The 21,199-nt window shown below is 51.4% G+C and overlaps 1 protein-coding gene across 2 annotated transcripts in view; it reads left to right on the top strand.

Moving 5' to 3' along the window:
- GRID1 (glutamate ionotropic receptor delta type subunit 1) overlaps nt 1–21,199 on the top strand; it is a 702,415-nt gene that overhangs the window by 206,473 nt on the left and 474,743 nt on the right. For both annotated transcript variants that reach the window (XM_074339723.1, XM_074339722.1), the window contains exon 4: nt 14,170–14,375. In XM_074339723.1, the coding sequence (XP_074195824.1) occupies nt 14,170–14,375 (206 nt within the window). The remainder of the gene's footprint in view (nt 1–14,169; nt 14,376–21,199) is intronic.

Below are 21,199 nucleotides of genomic sequence, written 5' to 3'. Positions count from 1 at the left end.
GCTTCACAGGCTTGCTGTGAGGGGGACACGAATGAGAGCATGGGGAACAGCACACAGCAGGTGCTGTCTGGCTGGGGCTGTGCTCCCCTCCTCCTCTGGCCCCGTGCTCCTGGCCAGGAGGGGGAGCAGGGTCGGTGTGGGCCCCTGTGGCCATGTCCCACTGGCGTTGCTCATACCATGCTAAAGCCCAGTTGTCCCCATTCTCCTCCCAGTCCTGGAGCAGCCCCAGCATTGCCAGCGTCTTCTGCTGGCTGGTGATGGATGACCCCACCGTCCAGCCCTTGCTTGGGGCAGGCCTGGGCGGAGGTGGCGTGTGATGGATCAGCCTGAGGAAGTATTTTGGAAGGAAAGTTCACATTATATTTCAGGATAATACGCTGTCTCCCTGGCCCCCGCCCTGAATCCCTTTTGTAATCTGGCCCCAGAAGTTCTGGCGGGAGTTAACTAACTGGTGATGGATGGGCTGGCAGGCCGATTAGGCCTGCACCTCCTCTCTCTTAATTAATATAGATGTGGTTTAATTTTGGGACTTAGCAGGCACATTTTGAAAGCTGTGTGGGGCCACAGAGGCCCTTGCCCACTGTGTTTGCTCCCAGAATGGCCTGGTTGCCTGGGTCGAGGCGTCTGGCTGTGTCACCCCATCCTTGCGGAGCTCCCAGCCTCTGCTGACCACCTGCCTGATTATGACCGATCTCTGCCATAGTCCTGCTTTCAGTTACCAGAGTGAGGCGCCGAGGCCACATGGAGAGGCTGCAGCGTGGACGCCTTCTGGGGGAGTCAGGTCCCTAGCCCAGGGGAGGGTAGGGGAAGCCACGCTGAGCAGCAAGTACAATTCCTTTAACCTCTGAACAGCCTCTGTTCTCCTTCCAGCTGTGGGTGTGGATTCCGACCAGCTGCGTGATGATAAGGCGGATGAAATGCTGGTGCCTGTGTAAGAGTGAGAGTACACTGTGCGTGTGAATGTGTGTGTGTGAGTGTGTATGTGAGTTGGTTGCCACTGTATAAGTGTATTCTGGGTGTGAGTACATGTGTGAATGGGTAAGTGTGTGCAGGTGTGTTTGCACTCATGCGTGTGAGTGTGGGGTGTGAATGTGTGTGAGCATTGTGAGCAGGGCATGTTAGTCAACGTTTAACAACCGCTCTCCAAGAAAACAGAAAGTCACGATTTTCAGTTTGCTGGTGTCTGGGGTGTAAATACTCCCAACGTGGCAGCTTTGAGCGTTGTGATGTCACTGAACACGGGGCTGGGAAGGGACTATGTGCCATTGTGTGGCATTTCAGATGTGATAGATAGTAATAGCCTCTTGAGCGTAGATAATGCTAAAATGAAGCAAAATAATTAGGAAGTGATTAGCTTTGTGTATTTATCAATTTTATTTGTAATATAATTTGTTTAATTATGACTTTATGTAATTTAATTTATAGTGCCGGTGTTTAATAACTGGCTCACAAAATTCCTGAAAATTTAATAGTTGGCTCTCATGGTGTGGTTCAAGCTGGTTCCAGCACACCTCTGTGTGAGCACGAGTGTGCAAGTGAGTGTAAGCAGGTGTGAGCCAGTGTGTGTGAAGGTGTGAGTGAACATGCGTGTGTGAATGTGGGCACGAATGTGAGAGGGTGAACATGAGTCTGTCAGGTGTGAGTGTGAATGTGTGTGTGTGAGTGTGTGTGTGCAAGGTGAAGACGGGGAGGCATTCCTGCACATCTAGCATAGGCCTGGAGCTGAGTGGCTGTCTATCCAAGGCGAGTCCCCACCCTTTGCCCCTCCTATGTGTCTGTCCCTTGTCATTGGTTCCCCATCCATGAGCCCTGGCAGGCGTAACCTGGTGGCATCATCCCGTACTCCTTCCTTTCTTTCCTTGTCTGCAGTCAAAGGCCTCCTCTCTATCCCAGTCTCCCACCTGCATTCATGCTCCTCCCTCGGCCGTGGCCTTGGCTTCTGATGACTTCCAGTTCTTTGCCCTTCAGGTCACATCCCTCCTTACAGAACCGTCAAGTGAATTTTAAAAAATCAAACCCTTCTCCCACCCCAGGGTGTAATCACACTGCCCTCTGTGGTCTGCCCTGCCTTGGGCCCCAGCCTCATTTGCACCGCACCCCTGGGACCCTACTCTCTGCAGCATCAAAGAGGGCCCTGGCAATGCCATCAGCACACCCACTGACCCCTGACTGCAGCTCAGCCTGATGCCCAGCTCAGCCCCTTCCCCAGCACTCCCTGAGCAGAGGACTCCTGCCCTCCTTTTGCCTGGCACTACCCACATTTCTGTCTCCTGCGGGCACAGAGAGGTGTTCCCGGGGTGGTGTTTACATATCTCCCCTTCTCTACTGTGAAATCTTCTTGGGCAGCCAGCCACCCCACCTGGCACCCATCTTGCACAGGGAAGTGTGAGGCTATGTGCATGTTGCCCAGGCTTGGGCAAGGCCAGGTTCTGCAGAGGTGACATTTGGAGGCCCCCAGGGAAGGGTGGTGGCACCCGTGGGCCCCTTGCCGTGCTTCACTCCTGGCTCTTCAAAGGCAAGTTCCAGAGGAAACAAATTAAACCCAAGTAAATATCAAAGAGTAATTATGTCAATTAAATATACAAGTAAAAGAACATCTGTCATGAGGTCGGCAGAGCTGTGAAGATGGAGGCTTGCTATGCCAGGGATGGTGAGGAACAGGACGGGGAGGCTGGTGGTGGAGGTAGTGGTGTCACCAGAGAGGCGGCCGTCGTTCCCAGCCCTTCCCATGCCTGGACTCTGTCCCAGGTGCTGTGTGCATCATCCCATTTGCCCCTTACCATGGTCCTACCGCATAGGAGGCGTCACCCTGCCCATTTCACAGAGCCAGCCACTGACACGCAGAGAGCAAGGAGGCGTGCTCAGGCCACAGATGGCACCGTGGATGAGCCCATGTCCTGGTAGCAGGCTGCCTGGCTCCGCCTGTGGGGACACTCAGGCACACATTGGGGCTGCAGGCTGCCTCCGGAGCACTGACTTTGTTGTCCCTTGGTTCTTCTTCTGCCTCAGAGGCTTGACTTGGAGTCGGCAGGAGGAGCTGAGGCCACAGGCCTTGGTCTTGCTGACCCACAGGCCACCCTGATGCCCTGCCTTCTGTCTTGCTGCTTTCTAGCCAGTCCTAGGAATGCCACCGTGGCCATTTTTCTGGGGGCATACCAGGCTCTATGTCCCTCATGGCCAGACAGAGCCATCAGTGGGTCCCCTACGTGGGCCACTGGATTCCAGGAGGCCTTTGATCCCCACGTCCTTGTGGCCTGGAGTACTTTTCCCTCTTGTCTACCCAGAAAAGGTCACCTCATTACATAGGCCCTGGCTCCTGCGCTGAGCTCCCTTTAGGCCCTGGCTCCTGTGCTGAGCTCCCCGTGGTTCCCAGCTCCTGTGCTGAGCTTTGAGCTCTCTGGAGACCTTTCCTCCTGCAGACACCGCCTAGGCAAACGTACTCTTTCCCATGCACTTGCCTTGGGTCCTGGCACATCATTGAGCATTGTTTGCTTGTCTTTCCATTGAGCTCCTTGTCTGATCCATCAGATTCTGATCCATCTTTCTAGCCTCCACAATGGGTGTGGCCCAGTATGGGCACCACACATGTGCTTGGACAAAGCCTGAGTGAGGGTTGTTCATGGGGCCAAATCCATATCCTTGTCACTGAGGAGGTGGGAGGCTGCTGCTGGTCCCAGGATGAGCGAGGAGTGGGGTCTGCAGGTGGTGTGACTAGGTGTCCTCTAGACAGGTCTGCAGATGAAGTACTCAGTTCAGTTGAGGCTGCTGTTTCCAGAAGCGTGGGCTTTTTCTCAGAGTGATTATTTACAGAATTAATGAAGACGCCACATTTCACTTGTAATGTCAGTTATTAATACTGATTGCAAATTAACAGCTGGTAATGGCAGGCACCACATTTTCATCTTCTTGAGATTCTTAAGAGCTAGACTCCAGCACTTGACCAGCGTGCTGCGTGGTCTCTCTGGAGCTCTCTGTGCCTGGCTTGGCCACTCTGGGCTGGGGGAGGGGGCAGCCCTGGCCACCACCATAAGTCTCATGTCTGATGTGGCACCAAGAGCAGAGGCTCTGGTAGTAGATGGACCTGGGATTGAATCCCAGCTCTGTTCTGAGCCCAGACTTATCTGTGCAATGGGCATAAGCTGGCACATCCCTGCTGGTGCTTGAGGTTCAGATGAGCCTCAGCATTTGCACACGACTGGGGTTGCTGACCTCCCTACTTCCCATCCCTGCCCAGGTGCCTCCGGCTGGCTGGCGAATATGGGTAAAAAGCTCTGGCTCTGGCATCAGAAGCCTGGGTTTGAACCCCAGTCCTGCCTCTAACTAGCTGGATGACTTCGGGCCATAGGTCAGGGTGTCCTGGGGATTAAATGAGGCAATACATGCAAGATGTTGGCATACTGCTCCCACAGTCAGACCGTAATAAGCAAGTGCTGTTATGACTGTTCTATTAGCCTTACCATCTGTGACATAGGTCCTGTCCCGCCACAGGTGGGAGGTCATTTATCTGTGGCTTTAACAAAAGTCAAAGTCATTGGCTTTGGAGCCCTCTTGGAAATTCAGATGTGGCTGTTTTGGGTAAACACTGGGAAATCACTTTTCTAGATTTGCTTCTGGCTCTTAAATTAGAGAGAAATCCAGGAAACTAAACAGAACTTTCTTAAAGCATGACTGTGGGTCATTCCTCTTGTCAGCTGTGTGTACTGATGGAGGTACCCAACCTCTTGGGCTTCGGTTTACTCAACTGTAAAATGGGATGGTTATCCTTTCCTCACAGGCTCTGGAGAAGCAGAAAAGAAATGAAGCATGTACGCACCCAGCAGCTCCGGGCTTACCTGCTGGGCCCCAAGGACCTGAAGGCATAGAGTGGCCTCTCGGTGCTGGAGGCCAGTCTCTTGCGGGCGAGCCCGGCAGGGTCTTGCTTCCTCCCTGAGGGGCCTGTTGGCTCAGGAGAGACTCCTGTTAAGAAACAGGCCATTCTGAGTCCTCATCCTAAAAAGATGGCATCGAGAGCTGCAGGACTTTGCAAACCAACCCTACAATCTTGGAAGAACAACTGCTAAAATCAATACCAAATACCTACGAAATGAAAGGTGACAGGAATATAAAACTTTATTTGTGAAAATCCTAAGAATCATTAGCATATTACGGATTCTTTAAGAAAATGATCTCACTCAGTTGACTGAAGGGAATTGCAAATCAAAGGGACTGTTTATTACAATGGGAATGAGGGACTTGCCAGATTAAAAAAGATATATTGAAGGAACCAGAGATTTGAAACATGAAAGACAGTAGCAGATCAACACTTCAGAATTTTATCCAAATACTGGAGTCCAACTTGGAAGAGAAGTTGGTGAAGAATTATTTTATAAACCCATTTTCATCATAACATGTGTAAAATGCAAATTTTGATCATTATGTAAATTAGTTACTTGGTGTAATTTACTTAATTCAAAGCACTTAATGCAGCGTGGTATGTTTTTTCCAAAGTGCCAGAGTAGACGTTTATTTTAAATTGTTTTTAATCTCGATCTTCCAGCCTGATTATTTAACGTGTTTTTCCCTTCTGTTTGTTTTTTAAATTGAAAGGAACTAAGCTTGGGGAGAAATGAACACGTTATGATCAGGTGACACCCTCCATTTCCAGGGCTCCAGGCAGGGGGTGTGGGTAGGGATCACCCCTATGTCTGAAATGACATGTGTGTGCACATAACATGTGTGCAGATGTGCTCACGAGGAATTATCTAGACAACCCATTCCCCTTTCTGGAATCTGCTCTCATAGGCTTTCCTGGCTGGTTCTGAAACCTGTTGGAGCAGATGGCTCCTGGATATTATGGGCCTCTATTATGGGCAGAAATTTGTTCTCTTTCTCAGAGTTTTCAATGACACACCTTCCCCTTTGGTCACTTTACAATTTTGGAATTTCCATTATCACTAAAGGGAGAACTGACCTTTTTAGTCTTCTATTGTGTCATCCGATTGTCAGGATGGCACCTCCCTTCTTGATGAGCCTCTAGAACAAGCGGGATGATTTGTTCATTGGGAACCCTTTTGGGAGTGTTCTCAGTGCTGATGAGAATGTTGGAAGGGTGCTGACAGCCACTGAACGTGTTTTGCACTGTGCCAGTAGTGATGTATAGTAGTGATGATAGAATCCCTTTCTGCAGGATTGCAGCGCTCCCACGAGGAAGCTGGGGTTAGCTCTATTTTGCAGATGAAGAAATGGACTCAGAGAGTCCCAAGGTCATTGGCTGCTGAGGGTGGGATTCAAACCCAGGCTTGCGCTTACTCTGTGCTCCCGGGGGCATGTGGCCAGTGGGGCTGCTGTGTGCCCCTCCCTAAGCCGCATCCCAGGTCACCACAGGGGAGGGTGATTTATTATTACTCAGGTATTCTGATCAGCAAGGCCAGCATAGCAGAAGAGCACTGCCACTGAAAAAATAGTTTGTTACTCACAGTTCCCAGGAGGATGGGGAGCACCACACCATGGGGACCACCTGGGGAAGCCCCAGGGTTGGTCAGCAGGCAGAGAGAGAGGGAAACTATGGGCAAGAGCCTCTACTGTGGTTTCTGCTGCAAAGCATGCAGGCGAGGCAGGGTAAGCAGGTTTAGGATTGGCCAGTTTGAATCATTTCAGTGCTCTCTGGGGCATAGGGTCTCCTAAGTCATCTGGTACTTGGCCCTAGGGAGATTAGAGCAGGTGAATAGTGGCCCAAAGTGTGAGAGTTGACAGAGGAGATTGATCGGATGTGGACTCTAGAGTGGTTGGTTCGTGTATGAAAGAGGTGCTCTGTGGTGAATTGTTTGCTCTCTTTAGGAGTTGGCTAACTCTGCAGGGGCAAGGCCCCAGATGTCAAAGCATCAGAACACAGAAAATGAAAGATGTGGTTAATACAGAGAGCAGGGATTTTGGAGGGATTAGAGATGGAATGTCCCTCTGGAATTCCCAAGGCCAGTTTGGCCATGACTGTTGTCCAGTGACTAGGCCAGGGAAAGCCTCCCTCCCAGATGGACCCTCAGCAAAATGACATAGAGTGGTGGCACGGTGCCCCCAAGGAAGGTAGGGTACCACCAGAGGGTCTTCCCAATTACCTGAAGCCAGCCCCCACCTGGGCCCTGTGGGCGTTCGCTCTGGGTGACCTTGTCACCCCACAACGGACAGGCCTGCTGCCTGTTTTACTGCGAGCTTGCCGGATGTGCCACTCCTGCCCATCTCTGCTCCTCTGTTCGCTGAACTCTGGTAGGACTTCCTTGTGCCCACCTGCCTCCCATAGAGATGTGCCTTATCACACCTGCGTGGATTGACTGCAACGAGTTAATCCATCTGTGAAATGCAGCCTGCAAATGGAACACATTCTGGCACATACGAGATGCTCAGTAAATGGCAGAGGGGAGCCTCTCTCTGCTCCAGGCTCAGTCTTACCAGTAGGCCTGAGCTCCTTGAGGACAGGGCTATGAAGTGTTAAAATTCTGCTGCTCTGTGCACAGCCTAGGGCCTGGCCCAGAACAGTGCTCTGGAAATATCGGAAATATCAGAGGACGGAAGGAAAAAAGGATGGAAGGCAGGAAGGGATAAAAAGAGGAAGGGAGATGCAGAGCTGAGCAGCCCAGGTTGGCAGGTGAGGCACCAAATGGGTTCTGAGCAGAGGGAAGGGTATTACTATTGACTGGAACCACGTGATCTCTTTTGCGATCTCTTTTCTTGGAAATGATTGGCGGCTTCCTCACCTGCAGACCCAGCCGCCATCACACACCGGTTCTGTAGCTGTTCTGTGCTTGTGGCAAACATCGTGGCATTTTGAGTTAGTGGTGGGGAGGGGAGTGGGCAATAAAGGAAGAGGGGAGCCTAGGCAGAGTTCTTGGGAATGAACTTGAATTTGGGTAAACAACATCTAGGAGGAAATTCAAAACATCTCTTTGGGGGCCAGATAAGAGAAATTTCCAAAAAGTCCATTGCATCCAAGTTGTGTCTCAGATTTTGGAAAATCAGCCAATAATTCCCAAACACTTGTAACCGTGAGCTCCGACTGGGTGTGAGGCGGCAGATTTCATACATACATAGTGTATGCATGTATGACAGAGGCTAAAATCTTCATCAGTACTCTTTGGTCTGGGACCTGGTTTGGAAATGGAAAATAGTAGAGGAAGCAATTTGAAATGTGTTCTTTCGTTTCAGTTACTTTTCCGAAAGAATGTATTTAAAATACCCAGCGACTATCTGATTTTTTTTCAGAAGGAGCAGTGGGAAAGTCACAGGTATGACCTTAGATTTTGGAAAAAAACTTTTGCCCAATTCCAATTCCTTGCAGTAGGACTTTGCCACCATCAGGTATGTGACCGTGGTGTGGTTGCTGGAATTACACTGTGCTTCAGACTGGTTCTTAATATGGTTCAGTTTGATTCCACAAACTTTTACTGCCCCCGACTCTGTGTTAGGCCTTGGGTGGGGGTGGGGTGGGGTGGAGAAATCAGAGAGACTTAGTTCCTGCTTCTCAGGTCCTCGAGTTATGAAGCTCGAGGAGGCATGGATTCTGACTCTGGCTCAGGGATGGCTTCTGAGGAGAGGTGTGATTTCATCTGGGTCTAGATGGAGAGGTTGGGCTCTGCAAATTTCAAATTGGGAGCATCCAGTGGAGAGTATGCATGTGGGGTTTGTGTGTGTGTGTGTGTGTGTGTGTGTGTGTGTGTGTGTGTGTAATGTCCAGGGGAGGGCAAAGAGTTTCTTTTTCTGAAGCTTGGGTGTATGGTTTGCGGTGGTGATGGAAGTAGGTGATGGCGACACAAAAACAGAAAAAGCTACTGGGATCAGAGATTCTCTTACATACCAGGCTAAGATGTGTGGAGTTTATTTATGTACAATAATAAAGTCTCTAGAAGGCTTGTTTGTGATTGATGGATGCTTTTGAGGATATTAATTTCTTGGCAATTTTAAAATAAACTTGTGTTTTTCATGGAAGGTTTTAGAGGAGGGCTATATATGAGCAGACATGAACTTAGAAAGCATCTTGGCTGAATGCATAGGAGAGGTGGACCCCAGGGTCAGGGGGCCCTGGTAGGAGGCTGGTGCAGAAGGCCCAGCGAGGAATTGATGGTGCCGGAACCTGGGAGGGGATCATGGCGATGGGCTCGAGTGATGTTGGAGGAGAGCCCTTGGCCAGTTCTTCTGAGCCTGACTGATGGAATGGGCAGCAGGAAGGATCCCCGGGATTAGCTGGGAATGTGACCAGGAGTGTGTGAGGGGAGGGGATTGGGAAGTAGGTGGGAGCAGAAGGAGCACATTGTTTCTGGCAGCCAAGGGAGGAGAGGGCTTCAGCGATGGGTGGTTACAGGCTAGGTGCTCTGGAGACACATGAAAGACAAAGAGAGAGGAAGATCTCCTGTCTTTTGCGGGAGCTGTGGCACAGCGTGACGTGGGTGGTCATAGGAATGGACCTGCCTGTGTTCTCTGAGCTGCCTCCTTTCCTGGGGAGCAGGACACCGCTCCCTAGTCCTGTGAGTGACTGATGCTGTTTTCCGTGGTCCTTGCCTCCCCTCACTGCCTCGGAAAGCCATGGGACCTTTGCCTTCTCCTGCCCTTCCTGGAATGGGGCCCGGTGTGGCTCCATCAGTTCCCTCCCCAGTGGAGGTGGGTCTGGTTGGAGAGCTACACGAGCATGGTGGACTGGGCCGGCCAGTCTGCACAGGGGAGGCCCTGGGCCGAAATCCACAACTCCGTGGGGACCAAGGTGGCTACTGGGGTGCCCACTCTGCAGCCTATGGGAACAGCCCCAGCTCTGCCCCTAATCTACCTTCTTGGAGAGTTCTCCCTTCCTGGGGGACAGCAGTGGATAGCTGGCTTTCTTGGGGGAGAGAGTAGGGTGGCATTGCAAACTCAGTCTCCTATAAGAAAAAAAGGACTTTGTTGGAGAAGCAGGCTTCGTTGGCCCCATTCCTGGGGAATGGCCTGGAGGTTTACAAAGTTATTTGTGGCATTATGCTCTCAACTGTTATTCTGACCCTGGCCTTCCCTAAGTGCAGCTGAATAAGAGCTTCAGAGGCCGTGAGCTGACCTTTTCAGCCCGGTGGGAGCAGGCGGCTGTAGCCAGGGCCAGTGGCCCATCAGGAGTCTTGCTTTCAGCCTGCGTCACGTTTTGTAGGTGTGAGGATCCAGCGCTGACAGGAAGCTTAAACTCTCCCTGATGCTCCGTCAGGGGCTGCCCCACAAGAAGGCAGAAATGCAGCAGCCGAGGACGTGCGGGGGCTCTGAGGGCTTGTGTTCTCCATGTGGGTCCCCAGACAGTTGTTAACCCCTCCCCACCCCGGCACCTCCTGTGCCCTAGGTAATGAAATAGCCCTTTGGGTTGAGATGGTTTGGGGCTGGGGGTCCACAGGGAAGGGACTGAGGGGACTTCTCCCCCAGCCTGAGAGGACCAGCCATGCTGGTGTGATGCGTGAGGTCCCTGGAGCCCTACCAGACTTGTGGGGCCATGGGCACGCACAGAGAAGGGCCAGAGCCCTCCTTGAGCACGTGCTCACGTAAATGTGCAGAAAGCACTCCTGTACAGACATGGCCAGTCTCTGCCACTGCAAAGACTCGAAATGGTCTTGGAAGGCACTGGAAGAGGAGTGGGAGCTAGTAGAGGGTATGTCTCAGGGTGCCACCTTCCTGTGTGTCCCAGGAGGCTCTCACTGTCCTGTCCCCTGTGCTCAGGTGTAGGTCAGAGCCCGGGTCATGGGGAGTGAGGATTGTTGGTGCCCAGCCTAAGGGATAGAGTGCAGAAGCCCCCAGTGTTTGCCTTGACTGGCTCCCACTCAGCCCCATCTGGCCAGCGGCATGGGGACTGTATAATGCATCTGATGAACTTGGTCTGTCAGTTAGGTACTGCTTAGAAACAAACCATCCCCAACTTAGTGGCTCAGAACAATCGTCATTTATTATTATTTATGAATCTGTAGATCCGTTGGGCAGTTCCACTCTGGACTCACTTGTGCACCTGAATTCAGCTGGCATGTGGCTCGGGGGGCTGCCAGGGGTCGACCTGATTTTTCGTAATGTGTATCCATATCCTGCCAGCAGGCTGGTCCGGCAGTGTCCTCATCGTGGTGGCAGGGCCCAAGTGCAGAGACAGAAATGTGTAAACATTTATTCAAACCTCTGCTTATGCCAAGTTATAACTGTCTTGTGAAACAAAGCAGGTTGTGTGGCTGAACTCACAGTGGGAGCTGGAAGGGTCTTCAAAGTGACAGGTTAAGAGGTAGAAAGAAGAAGGCCATTACTAGGGGGCTTGAATGCAGCCAATCGCCCATATGTGGGGACATCATTTACACCGTGCTGGTTAAAGACAGTTTCACAGGTAGTGCCATGCAGTAGAATTTTCTGTGATGATCCATCATGTATGACCTATATCTGTGCTGTCTAACACGGTAGCCGCCAGCCCTGCATGGCTACTGAGTGTTTGAAATGCGGCTAGTGTGACCGAAGAACTGAAAGTGTGATTTTATGTAATTTTAATGAATTTAAGTTTAAGTTTGAATAGCCCCATGTGCCTCATGGCTGCTGTATTGGACAGCCTAGATCGAGGGTGATACCGGCCTGTGCACAGCTGGACAGCTGTTGCCTGCTCAGCACAGGAGCTGGTTTGGGCATTGGTGTCTGCTCAGTGCTGGGATGTTCAAACTCAGAATTGGCAGGTGTGAGTTGTGCTGTGCTCAGGAATGGGAGGGGCTAGGCTTGACACCAGCCCTGAATTTTTCTAGTTGGGGGTCCCCTCCCCCTGTTGCACTTCTGCTCCTTGAGGCATCTCTGCAGGTTTGCCCTGCCATTCCCTGATTGGTGAAGAAGCACCAAAGAACCTCTTCAAAATTTCTTTTGAGAGGCTTTGGGGCTGCAGATCTCCAGGGGCCAAACAGGCTGATGGGGACTGCCCGGCCTCTCTGGGAATCCGAGGGGTGTTGACAGCCTGCGACCTGTGTGTTGGGAGCCCTCGGTGCTGGGACAGGAGTAAGGCATTGTGTGGTCCTCTCTCGGTCACCTTTCCTCACTAGGTGAGGAGGGCCCATCCTGCTACCTGGCGCCTTCTTTCTGCCTGCCTTGGTGGGCAGAGCAGCACTGAGGTCCCCGTGCTTTGCAAGGCAAGTAGCTCTGGGCACCTGTCTGTGATCCAGGGGCCAGACTGCTGATGGACACAATTGGCTGGACTGGAATACAGGTTCCACTGGCTTGAATATCAGTCACGCATTTGCCATCTCTAGGTGGGCTCTCATTTGGGCACTGCTGTGCCCTCCCCACGGGCCATACGGAGGTGATCTCTCTGTGCTTCCCAGGCACAGGCCCCTAAGACACAAGCAGGTGGTATCTTCAAACATTGTGGGTCTTCACAATCCTATGAAAATGGTAGTCGGTGACTTTCGTCCCCAGTTTACAGATGACCAAAACGAGGCACAAAGTGCATGGGTTATTTGCCCGAGTGTTTAAGGAATGATAGTAAACGCTAAGTGTATGAGTCCATGGCAGGTATTTAGACCCTACTCCAGAGCTTCCCCTTGTGGTCGGGTGTAGGGACCCCCTGCATAGACCCCCCCAGCACTCCAATCATGACCACCATGGAATCCTGCTCTCCTCCCTGGCACTGTGTGTTTCTCCATCACCACTCTTGTCACGATCAGCTGGGACTATACTTATTCGTGAGCCTGTCCTCTGGCAAGACAGGCAACCCAGGGACCATGCAGCAGCTCGCACGGAGCCTGGCACATGTGGAACTCTGGAAATTTATGGAATGGGCATGAAGTGGAAGTTTGGGAGAGGACCTGGTTGGGAAAAACATCTGGCTGAATTAACACTGTCTACTTTGAATTTGATTCTTGGGCTAGGGCGTGCCTGTGGCAGCCCCTGGGTATCCCAGGCACTGGGAGAATGCAGCTTGTGTGATCTGGGCAGGCCCAGAGTATCCCTGAGAGGGAGTGGCTCAGGTGTGGGTCTTGTTTTTTGGAGCTGGAATGCAGATATGGGCCAGATGAAGGAAACATCCCAAGCTATGAAAAAGTGCTTATGGGTTGAAACTTTGGGTTGCAAGTGACAGAAATCCAACTCAACTTGGCTTAGTAAGAAAAAGTATTCTTTGGCTCATGGAACTGAAAAATCCAGGAGAAACAGGCTTCAGACATAGATGAACCCAGAGGCTTACATAACATCCTCAGGTCCAGGTCTCAGGCTGGGAACTGCTTGCCTCATTGTTGGCTCCATTCTTGGGCAGGTCTCCCTTTGGGGAAGCCAGATGGCTTATGGAGGGCTGCTGCTGAGAGATTTGGGCTCTGGTTAAAAAACATATTTAGCCTCCTTAGCTCACAACACTAGGTTTGTACTAATATGCGATATGATCGGGCTCCAGGCTCCTTCTGGACACCCGTCCCCTGGTAATTGATTCCAGCTTCCCCAAGCCCTCTCCCACCCTGGGCTTGCACCCTGTCCTCTTGGCGACTATGGGGGAAGGAGCAGGCCTGTCTCCCAGGTGCTGGGATGGCACTCAGTGCATTGTCTTGGACCATCTGCTCACTCCTGAACTAGTCAGGATGTGACATTCTGGTTGGACTTAGGGTGAATTACCTGGCTGGAAAGAGAGTAGAGGAGTGTTTCATCCAGGAAAATCAGGTCCTGAGAACAAGACAGGATCCCAAGACTCAGGGCTGGGGTGTGAGGACATAGGCTGTTCAGTCAAAGGACAGGGGCCGAGGCTGGGCCTGCTCCAGGCAGGGCAGTCAGTGGCCTTAGATAGCCGCTGAGGGTCGAGGAGCCTCGGCCATAGGCAGTGGAGGAAGGTGGGGGACCAGGGAGCAGGACAGGGACCACCAGCACATGTAGCCATGAGGCCAGAACTGCCAGAACTTTCACTGCCTTCGGGTGAAAATAAGAGAGAGAGAAAGGGAGCTCATCACGAGGCCACTGTCTGGCCATAGGACCTGTTGAGTGGCAGAAAACGCTCCCCACAGTGGGAGACACCCGCGGTTGGGTGCTGGTGAGGGCAGTTGGGACTAAATCAGTGTCTTCCAGCCTCCATTCAGTGGACCACTGAGATAGACTTGAGCCCTGGCTTTGGGTGGTGGTCTGTACTGGGTGGGGAGTGTTGGAGTTCCACCCTCCACCGTCCTTTTCCCCTTAAAGATGGTTCTCTCCTCCTCTTCTCCCACTGCTCAGATATCCGTGGGCTCCAGAGCTTTCTGGACCAGGCCTCGCGGCTGGGCCTTGACGTCTCTTTACAAAAGGTGGACAAGAACATCAGCCACGTGTTCACTAGCCTCTTCACCACGATGAAGACTGAGGAGCTGAACCGCTACCGGGACACACTGCGCCGTGCCATTCTGCTGCTCAGCCCACAGGGGGCGCACTCTTTCATCAACGAGGTAGGTGGTGGGGCCTGTGGCCACAGGACTGGCTACCCAGAACTCCACGCGGGTGGCTCAGATGGACTGCAAGCACAGTCTACTCGTCATGCATGGCCGACACTGATGTGGGGACCCCTGGGGGACACCGAGCACAACTTGGCTCCTGATTGGCCCTCAGCAGGTGACCCGAGACCTGCCCAGATGCTGAGAGGTTGGGGGCTACTAGAGGGAAGCCTGTGTACAAGTCACTGCCAGAGATTTCTGAGGCAAAACTCAGGCTGGTTTTTTTTTTTTTTTTCCTTTTAATTTTCTTCTCTTTGTTGACAGGTGTAATCCTCTAGGGATAAAATAAATTTCCAGCTCTCTGTAGAGGTGGGCAGCTCTGCCTGGGGATTTGTTAGCACTTGGAAGAGGTGTTGGTTGCATATCACCAAATGATACTACATGGTGCATCGGCTTGTTTTTTTTGGTGCATGGGCTAATCAGTGATTTAAAAAACAAAACAAAACACCTGTTTGAGGGGTTAGGCCCTTCTGATGAAGACAGGCCCACCTGGTTTAACAAATAATTCATTAGTTTCAGAACAGACAACTGGAAATACTCTGTGAGCTGGCGGATTGGTGCCAGTCCTGGTGGTCTAATGGCAGAGGTTACAAGGTGGAGTTGGCAGGTTTCTCTCTGGCCTGGGTTAGTTTCAGGGGGTGTGGTGTGCCTGGAAGCAGGGATGGGCTGAAGGGGGCACAGGGTGGCCGAATGCTCCCTGCGGTTTCCCCTCCAATCTCTCACCTGGTTGGTCCACTCTGAATGAAAGTAAAACGAAGTGAAAGGCAGAATTATACTAATTTCATAAGAAAGCAAAGTAATAAGCTTGCTTATTCTGCTTTCCCGTCTAATTAATTATTACTCAAAATGCTGCCTCATGCATCAGGAACCAGCACGAAGCCCAGTGCTGGAGAACTTCAAATTCGGAATGCTTAATTTGGTGCAATTGGCCGGCAGCCCTGATGCTCTCAGCTAATCAGGCTCTGGATACAGCGGTGGTCAGCCAGGCTGTGATGCCCTGTCGGCACTCGGCATTTTCACAGGAACATGTTTTCCTGTAGGCAGGGATTCAGGCCAGTCATGGGCAGCCCTGGATTAGCAGCCCTAATATGTCCAGGCTTTCCCAGAATGTTCCCCGCAGTGTCTGCTCATAGGAAAGCTTTTCTCCTTGTTAAATTCCCTAGCCGGAATCAGCTCCAGTGATGGTGTCTGCTAATTCTGCTGCCAGCCTCCTCCCTCTCTTTTCTCACCAATCCCTTGCCTCCTCTCCTTGCTTCCTGTCTTCCTTGCCCCTGATCTGCCGTTAAGCCTAGAACTGGGAAGAATATTGGTTTCTGAGTTACACAGATTTGGGGTCAAGCCCCCCACTTATTATTATGTGGCCCTAGGTAATTTGCTTCACCTTCATAACCTCAATTTCTTCATCTATCAAGTAAGAATGAAGGAGATGACAGATACGATAAAGCATTTGGCACGTTGCTTCTCAAGAAGCATCCGTTCTCTTTTCACGGTACACGTTCATCATTTCCCTTCCTGAGAATTCAGCCCTTCCCCTCTTCCTAGGCCCTTCAAGGATTTAACGCAGAACCAAGAATGGCCTAAGGATATTATTTCCGAGTGGTTAATTATGCAAACTCCTGCAGTATTGGATAAGCTTGGCTTGGCTTTGGCTGGTTGCCCTCTCTTTCCCCTAGATTGTGTTTGCAAAATCTTTGCTTTCCTGGATGCTACAGAGCTGGGGATGCCCCTGCAGTGGCCTCTCGGGAAAGAATGACAAGCCCCTGGGAGTAGTGGCCGGAGACTGTGGGGAAGAATGGCATCTGGGCTTCATTGCCTTCAGCTCTAGCTAGTCAGAGTCTTGGTCTCTGGTCCCATCGGGAGTGGGGGGCACCATCATGTCTGGGATGCCCACCAGAGGCCTGACCCTTTGTGTGCCTCCTCTAATCCTCTTGCCTCACAAATGAAGCAACTGAAGATGAAAGAGTTAAAGGACTTGATTAAGGTCATGCAGGTAGCCACCAGGGGATTAGAGTACACATCCAGATTGGACCCATTCCAGAGCCTTCTCTGCCATGTTGCAGGGATGACACAGAAAGTACATGGTATTTCAGTGACTGCTGTGGGTAAAACATGGCCGTGCTGGCTTCATGGAGGAAGGTATGGTTCCAGGGTCTGGCAGAGGTTTGTAGGGCGCTTCTGCTGAAAAAATTTTAGTGCATCTAGGTATGGTGCATTGGTAGGGGAAGGGAGCTGGACTCTGGAGGTGAACATGACCTGTATTACCTGTATGGCTGGCTAGACCAGCAGGTCCCCTAGAGAGACCTGGGGATGTCGTCCCCGCAAGAAACCGGCTTTGCTTGAATCTTTTACATTTTGCTACATGGAATTGTTGGGAAAACTGGCACTTATACTGTCATTAGTGATAAATTCTGCATGACACAGACCTGGCTGCCCAGGACCCTCCCGGCTGTCAGTGTGCTGCGTTGGGAGCCTCCGTTCCTCCGAACATCCAGGGCACATCCATTCACTGTGGGGGGCTTGGCCTGGGGGCCCTGTGCACCACCAGCTTCTCTGTGATCCCATTTTATGGGACAGCACTCTGGTCTCTTGGCCCCAGTCCTGGAGCCCATCGTGGGGCTGCTCTTGGGGGCTGCTGAGGGCACAGGCCATGGAGGGAGCTCTTCCTCCAGTAGGAATGCTGCTCTGCTCTGGGCTCAGTGTTGGAGCTCTGTGAGTGAGGGCCGGGGGTGCTTTACAATCACCCCCTAACTGGGAAGTGAGTGAGACTCTTTCTATCCTCAGCTGGGCCTCGATTCTTCTCTGACTGCTGGCTGCTAAGCGGGGCTTCAGTGGGCATGAAAATCACCCCTGATGCTATCCTCATGCAGCCTGTCAGCCTGAACCACCAGCCAGGCGATGTGGGAATGTGGGTGTCCTCTCCTCCCTGTAGGGCCATGGAAGTCCTTAAGTGACCATGGTGACAGCTGCTGGGAGGCCTGAGGGCAGAGGCTGTACTCCTGGGACTCCTGCCTGTGGCTGCTGGAACCTTCTCCCTTCTGCTCAGGGATTCCTTCTTGCATTTCTCCAGCATTTAACAAGCTGAGTGCTGTGCCAAGTTTTGTGCTGGACACTGAAGCTATTGTCCTTGCTCTCATGGTGCTCCCAGCTTGGTGGGGAGCACAAAGGTGTAAACAGACCCTTTTTCCTATAAAAGCAGAGGTGTGGACCAGCTCCTGTGAGAGCACTGAGGATGGAGTGATGCCCTCTGGACAGGGAGAAATAGGGACGGCCAGAGGGTCAGTGATGCTTCCTGGAGTAGGTGACACTGTGGGTGGGTCTACAGGAATGAACTTTCATGAACTCCATAGCTAAGGTGGGCCTGCAGGGAGAGGGGTCAGAGAGCCCCATTGTATCCAGGGACTTGTGTGTCATGTGGTTGCAGCAGTGGGCAGGAGGGGTGGGGAGTGGCTGAAGCTGAGGCTGGGATGTGAATAGAGAGGGGGTCCCTACTCCAGAGCAGGGAATCCAGGACTGGCTTGTTCTTGGGGTCCTTTTCAGGGTCTTTGAGGTTGATGGCCTACAGAGCATTCCATAACCACAGCCCCAGGGCTGTTGGGAGGTATGTATGTCTTACTGTTCTTTCTTCTCCAGGTCAGGTTTGATGGGGAGCTCTCAAATTCACAGTTAGTTTTGGTCTTGGACTTCATCTTATCTTCCTGGAGGAGATTCTATCATCTATCTATCATCTATCCATCCATCCATCCATCCATCCTCCCAATCGTCCATCCATCCAGTATGAATTTGTTAACTACAACGAATCGGGAACCATATCCAGTGCTGGCTGGGAACACAAGGTTCCCCACAACCACGGCCATAGTCCTTCTGGGCATTCTTTCCCAGTGGCTGCCAAGAAGGCGTGCCTCAAAGCTCTCATCCATTGAGGCCTCCTGTGGGCATGTGCAGGGCACTCCAGGACACTGTCCTTTCTGCTCTCATTTGTCATTTCTGTGCCCTTGTCTCTAGCTGTGCTTAGGTTTCCCTCTTTCCTTTTATAGCCTCTTTATTTCTTCCTCTCTTCTCCCTCCTGTCTCTTTTGTTTCACTATAAAAAGTAAACTATTTTAAGGTATTTTAAGTGATAGTTGCAGCAGGTGACATCTACTTTTGCAGTTAGACAGATATCATTGATCTCTTTCTGCAGTGAGAAGGATGGAGAGAGAATATGCAGGGAACAGCATGTTGGTAGGACAGCTTTTCATTGTTCTGGGAGTGGGGGTTACTTTTCACCTAGGCTGGGAAAAAGTAGGTTAATATGAAGGGACAAAGGTGGAAAGGGCCACTCCCAACATCCATGTCACCTCCACCCAGGCTGGTTTCCTGGGCAAGGATTGTGGCTGGAGGCCATTGAACCCTTTCTAGAAGAACAGCCTGGGTTAAGTGCAGGCTTCCATCCTTGCTTCTCAGTCTGCTGCAGTGAGTGACGTTGAATATAAGGACTGTGCTTTTAGATACATCGATAGCAAAGGTGAATTAAGTGATTAGAGTGTCCTGTTGTCCCCCATGATATAGGCAAATATTTGTCACTCCACCATGGTAAATCTTTGGCAGATGACTTTATCACTCAGTGCCACGATAATTCTGTGCTATTTGACTATCATTTATTAGAATATTTTAAATTACTATCATTGTAGAAGATTCGTTTTTAAAGGTGGCCCCACATTTGCATTGAATTCTATCCTGTTAGCGGATTTTAAAACCTTAATACTTTGGCAAAAGTGCTCCGCGTTAGGGAAATTCTTTCTTTTTTCCCTTAGAAATTCTTAGAACTGAGATCATGAGGAAGAGATGGTCTCTAGTGTTTGTTCTGGCAGGGTTGGATCTCGATGGTACTCAGTGGGCCTGGCTGCGACGGGGAAGGTAGCAGGGGGCTGTCTGCTGGAGCTGTGTTCCCTAGGCCACATGGACGCTGCCTCCTTCCTTCTCTGACCCCACACTCCTCTCCTCTTTCCAAATCTCAGGCATGCTGGGGAAGGCATGGTGGGCTCCCTCCCGGGGCACCGCCCAGCTCTCGTCTTGGTCTCTGTGCATCCTGCCTCCCCTGCCCCCCTAGCACACTCACATCCTGGGGGCCTGTCACACCCTCAGCACATCACCATTGCCACCCCCATCCCAGGCCCTGCATGGCACTCACCACTTGTGCTGTACTCATCTGTTTGTGCCTCGCTCCCCCTGGGACCCGGGAGCATGGGAGGGCAGGAGCTGGGGCACGTTCATCTTTGTGAATCGCCTTTTCGGGTCCTGTGGACAATGATTGGCAAGTGGATGGAACCCAGGTGCTCTGACCTCTGCCCCATGCAAACATTCTTTGGAAGCTCGATTGCCCAGTGGGCAGACTAAACACATTTTTCATGCTCTGGCCAAGCAGGGACACCCAATTGTTTTGAGCAAATTTAATGTTTGATTTTTTTTTTTTGATGTTTCAAAGGGGCATCGAAGCCCTCATCAAGGGAAAATGCCGAATGTTGCTGGACCTTCTGGTGTTTGTTTTGGTTGATTACTGTTTCAATTTCGAATTATGTCTTGAATCATGCCACCCCATTCTTGGGCTCAGGGACCAGGAAGGCCTTACTCAGCCATCTGGGAGGTCTGTGAACTCCTTCCTGGGGTTAAAGAGAGGGATTGTGAACCTGCAGGTGGGCGGGAGACTCCTGGTGTTCTCTCCTTCCTTTATGGGTCCTTAAATAGCCGTGAAGTGTCAGTTCCTCCCTGTGGGAGTCTCTGTGGTTTATTAACAGGTAGCCCCTTTGGTGGGAAAGCAGCAGACATGAAAAATAGCTGTTTCAAAAAAGGCAACAGCCTGCAGCACACAAATGACTCAATTACCCTGTCTGTTCTGGGATCCCCCAGGGTGTTCAGCTTGGGGGGCTTCCCAGAGGTGGTGAGTCAGCCCTTTGTTGATTGAAAGGGCTGGGTGGGGAACCAGTGGCAGAGGAGGGCCGGAGATGTGAACAGAGGCAAGGTGAGGCAAGGTTATCCAAGCCGGCACAAATTCAACTCAGAGAAACTGTGTCATGCAGCCCACATCGGGTGTCATCTCCTGCATGCTCCCAAATGCAGCCCTTGCCTTGTGCCAACAGGAACTGGGCCTTGATCACCTATCACTTGTGCCTGAGCTGCCAGTTGGCTTGGAGAAGGGAAACCTCTGCATCAGTGAGCTGGTGCTGTGTAACAAAATACCACAAATCTCAGTGTTGTGAAATAGTAAGCATTTGTTGTTACTTATGATACCCCTCGTCAGCAGACCTGGCTCAGACTTGACTGATGTTGTCTGGGCTTGCTCATGCATCTGTGGTCAGCTGGTCACTCACTGGGGGCTGGCTGGTTAGGATGGTGGTTGGTTGGCTGTAAGTTATGGTGATGGGGTGACAGAGCTGTAGGTCTCTCAGCATCAGGGACGCTAGCCCACACTTATTCATATGGCAGCAACGGGGTCCAGGACAGCAAATGCCAACTGCTCAGCGCCACTCGATGTCTGGGCTCAGACCTGGTGCCTCTTTGCTTCTGTCACAATCTTTTGGTCAAAGCAAGCTATGAAGTCAGCCCAGATTGAAGGAGTATGGGGGAGACTTCTGGAAACTGCTCTTGGGGGAACTGCAAAGTCACATTGCAAAGGGTGTAGATACAGTAAAAGCTGGTGAGCTGGGGCCATTTTGTAATCTATCTACCACACCTTAGTGTGCAGATGGGCTTCCTGGAAAGAAGCAGACAGCTCACAGGTCTGTGAGTGACCTCCTTTCTTAC

This window comes from Rhinolophus sinicus, linkage group LG07 (genome assembly GCF_036562045.2).
Source record: "Rhinolophus sinicus isolate RSC01 linkage group LG07, ASM3656204v1, whole genome shotgun sequence".
NCBI lineage: Eukaryota > Metazoa > Chordata > Mammalia > Chiroptera > Rhinolophidae > Rhinolophus > Rhinolophus sinicus.
Note: the sequence above shows the minus strand (reverse complement) of the source record. Positions and strands in the feature narration are given on the sequence as shown.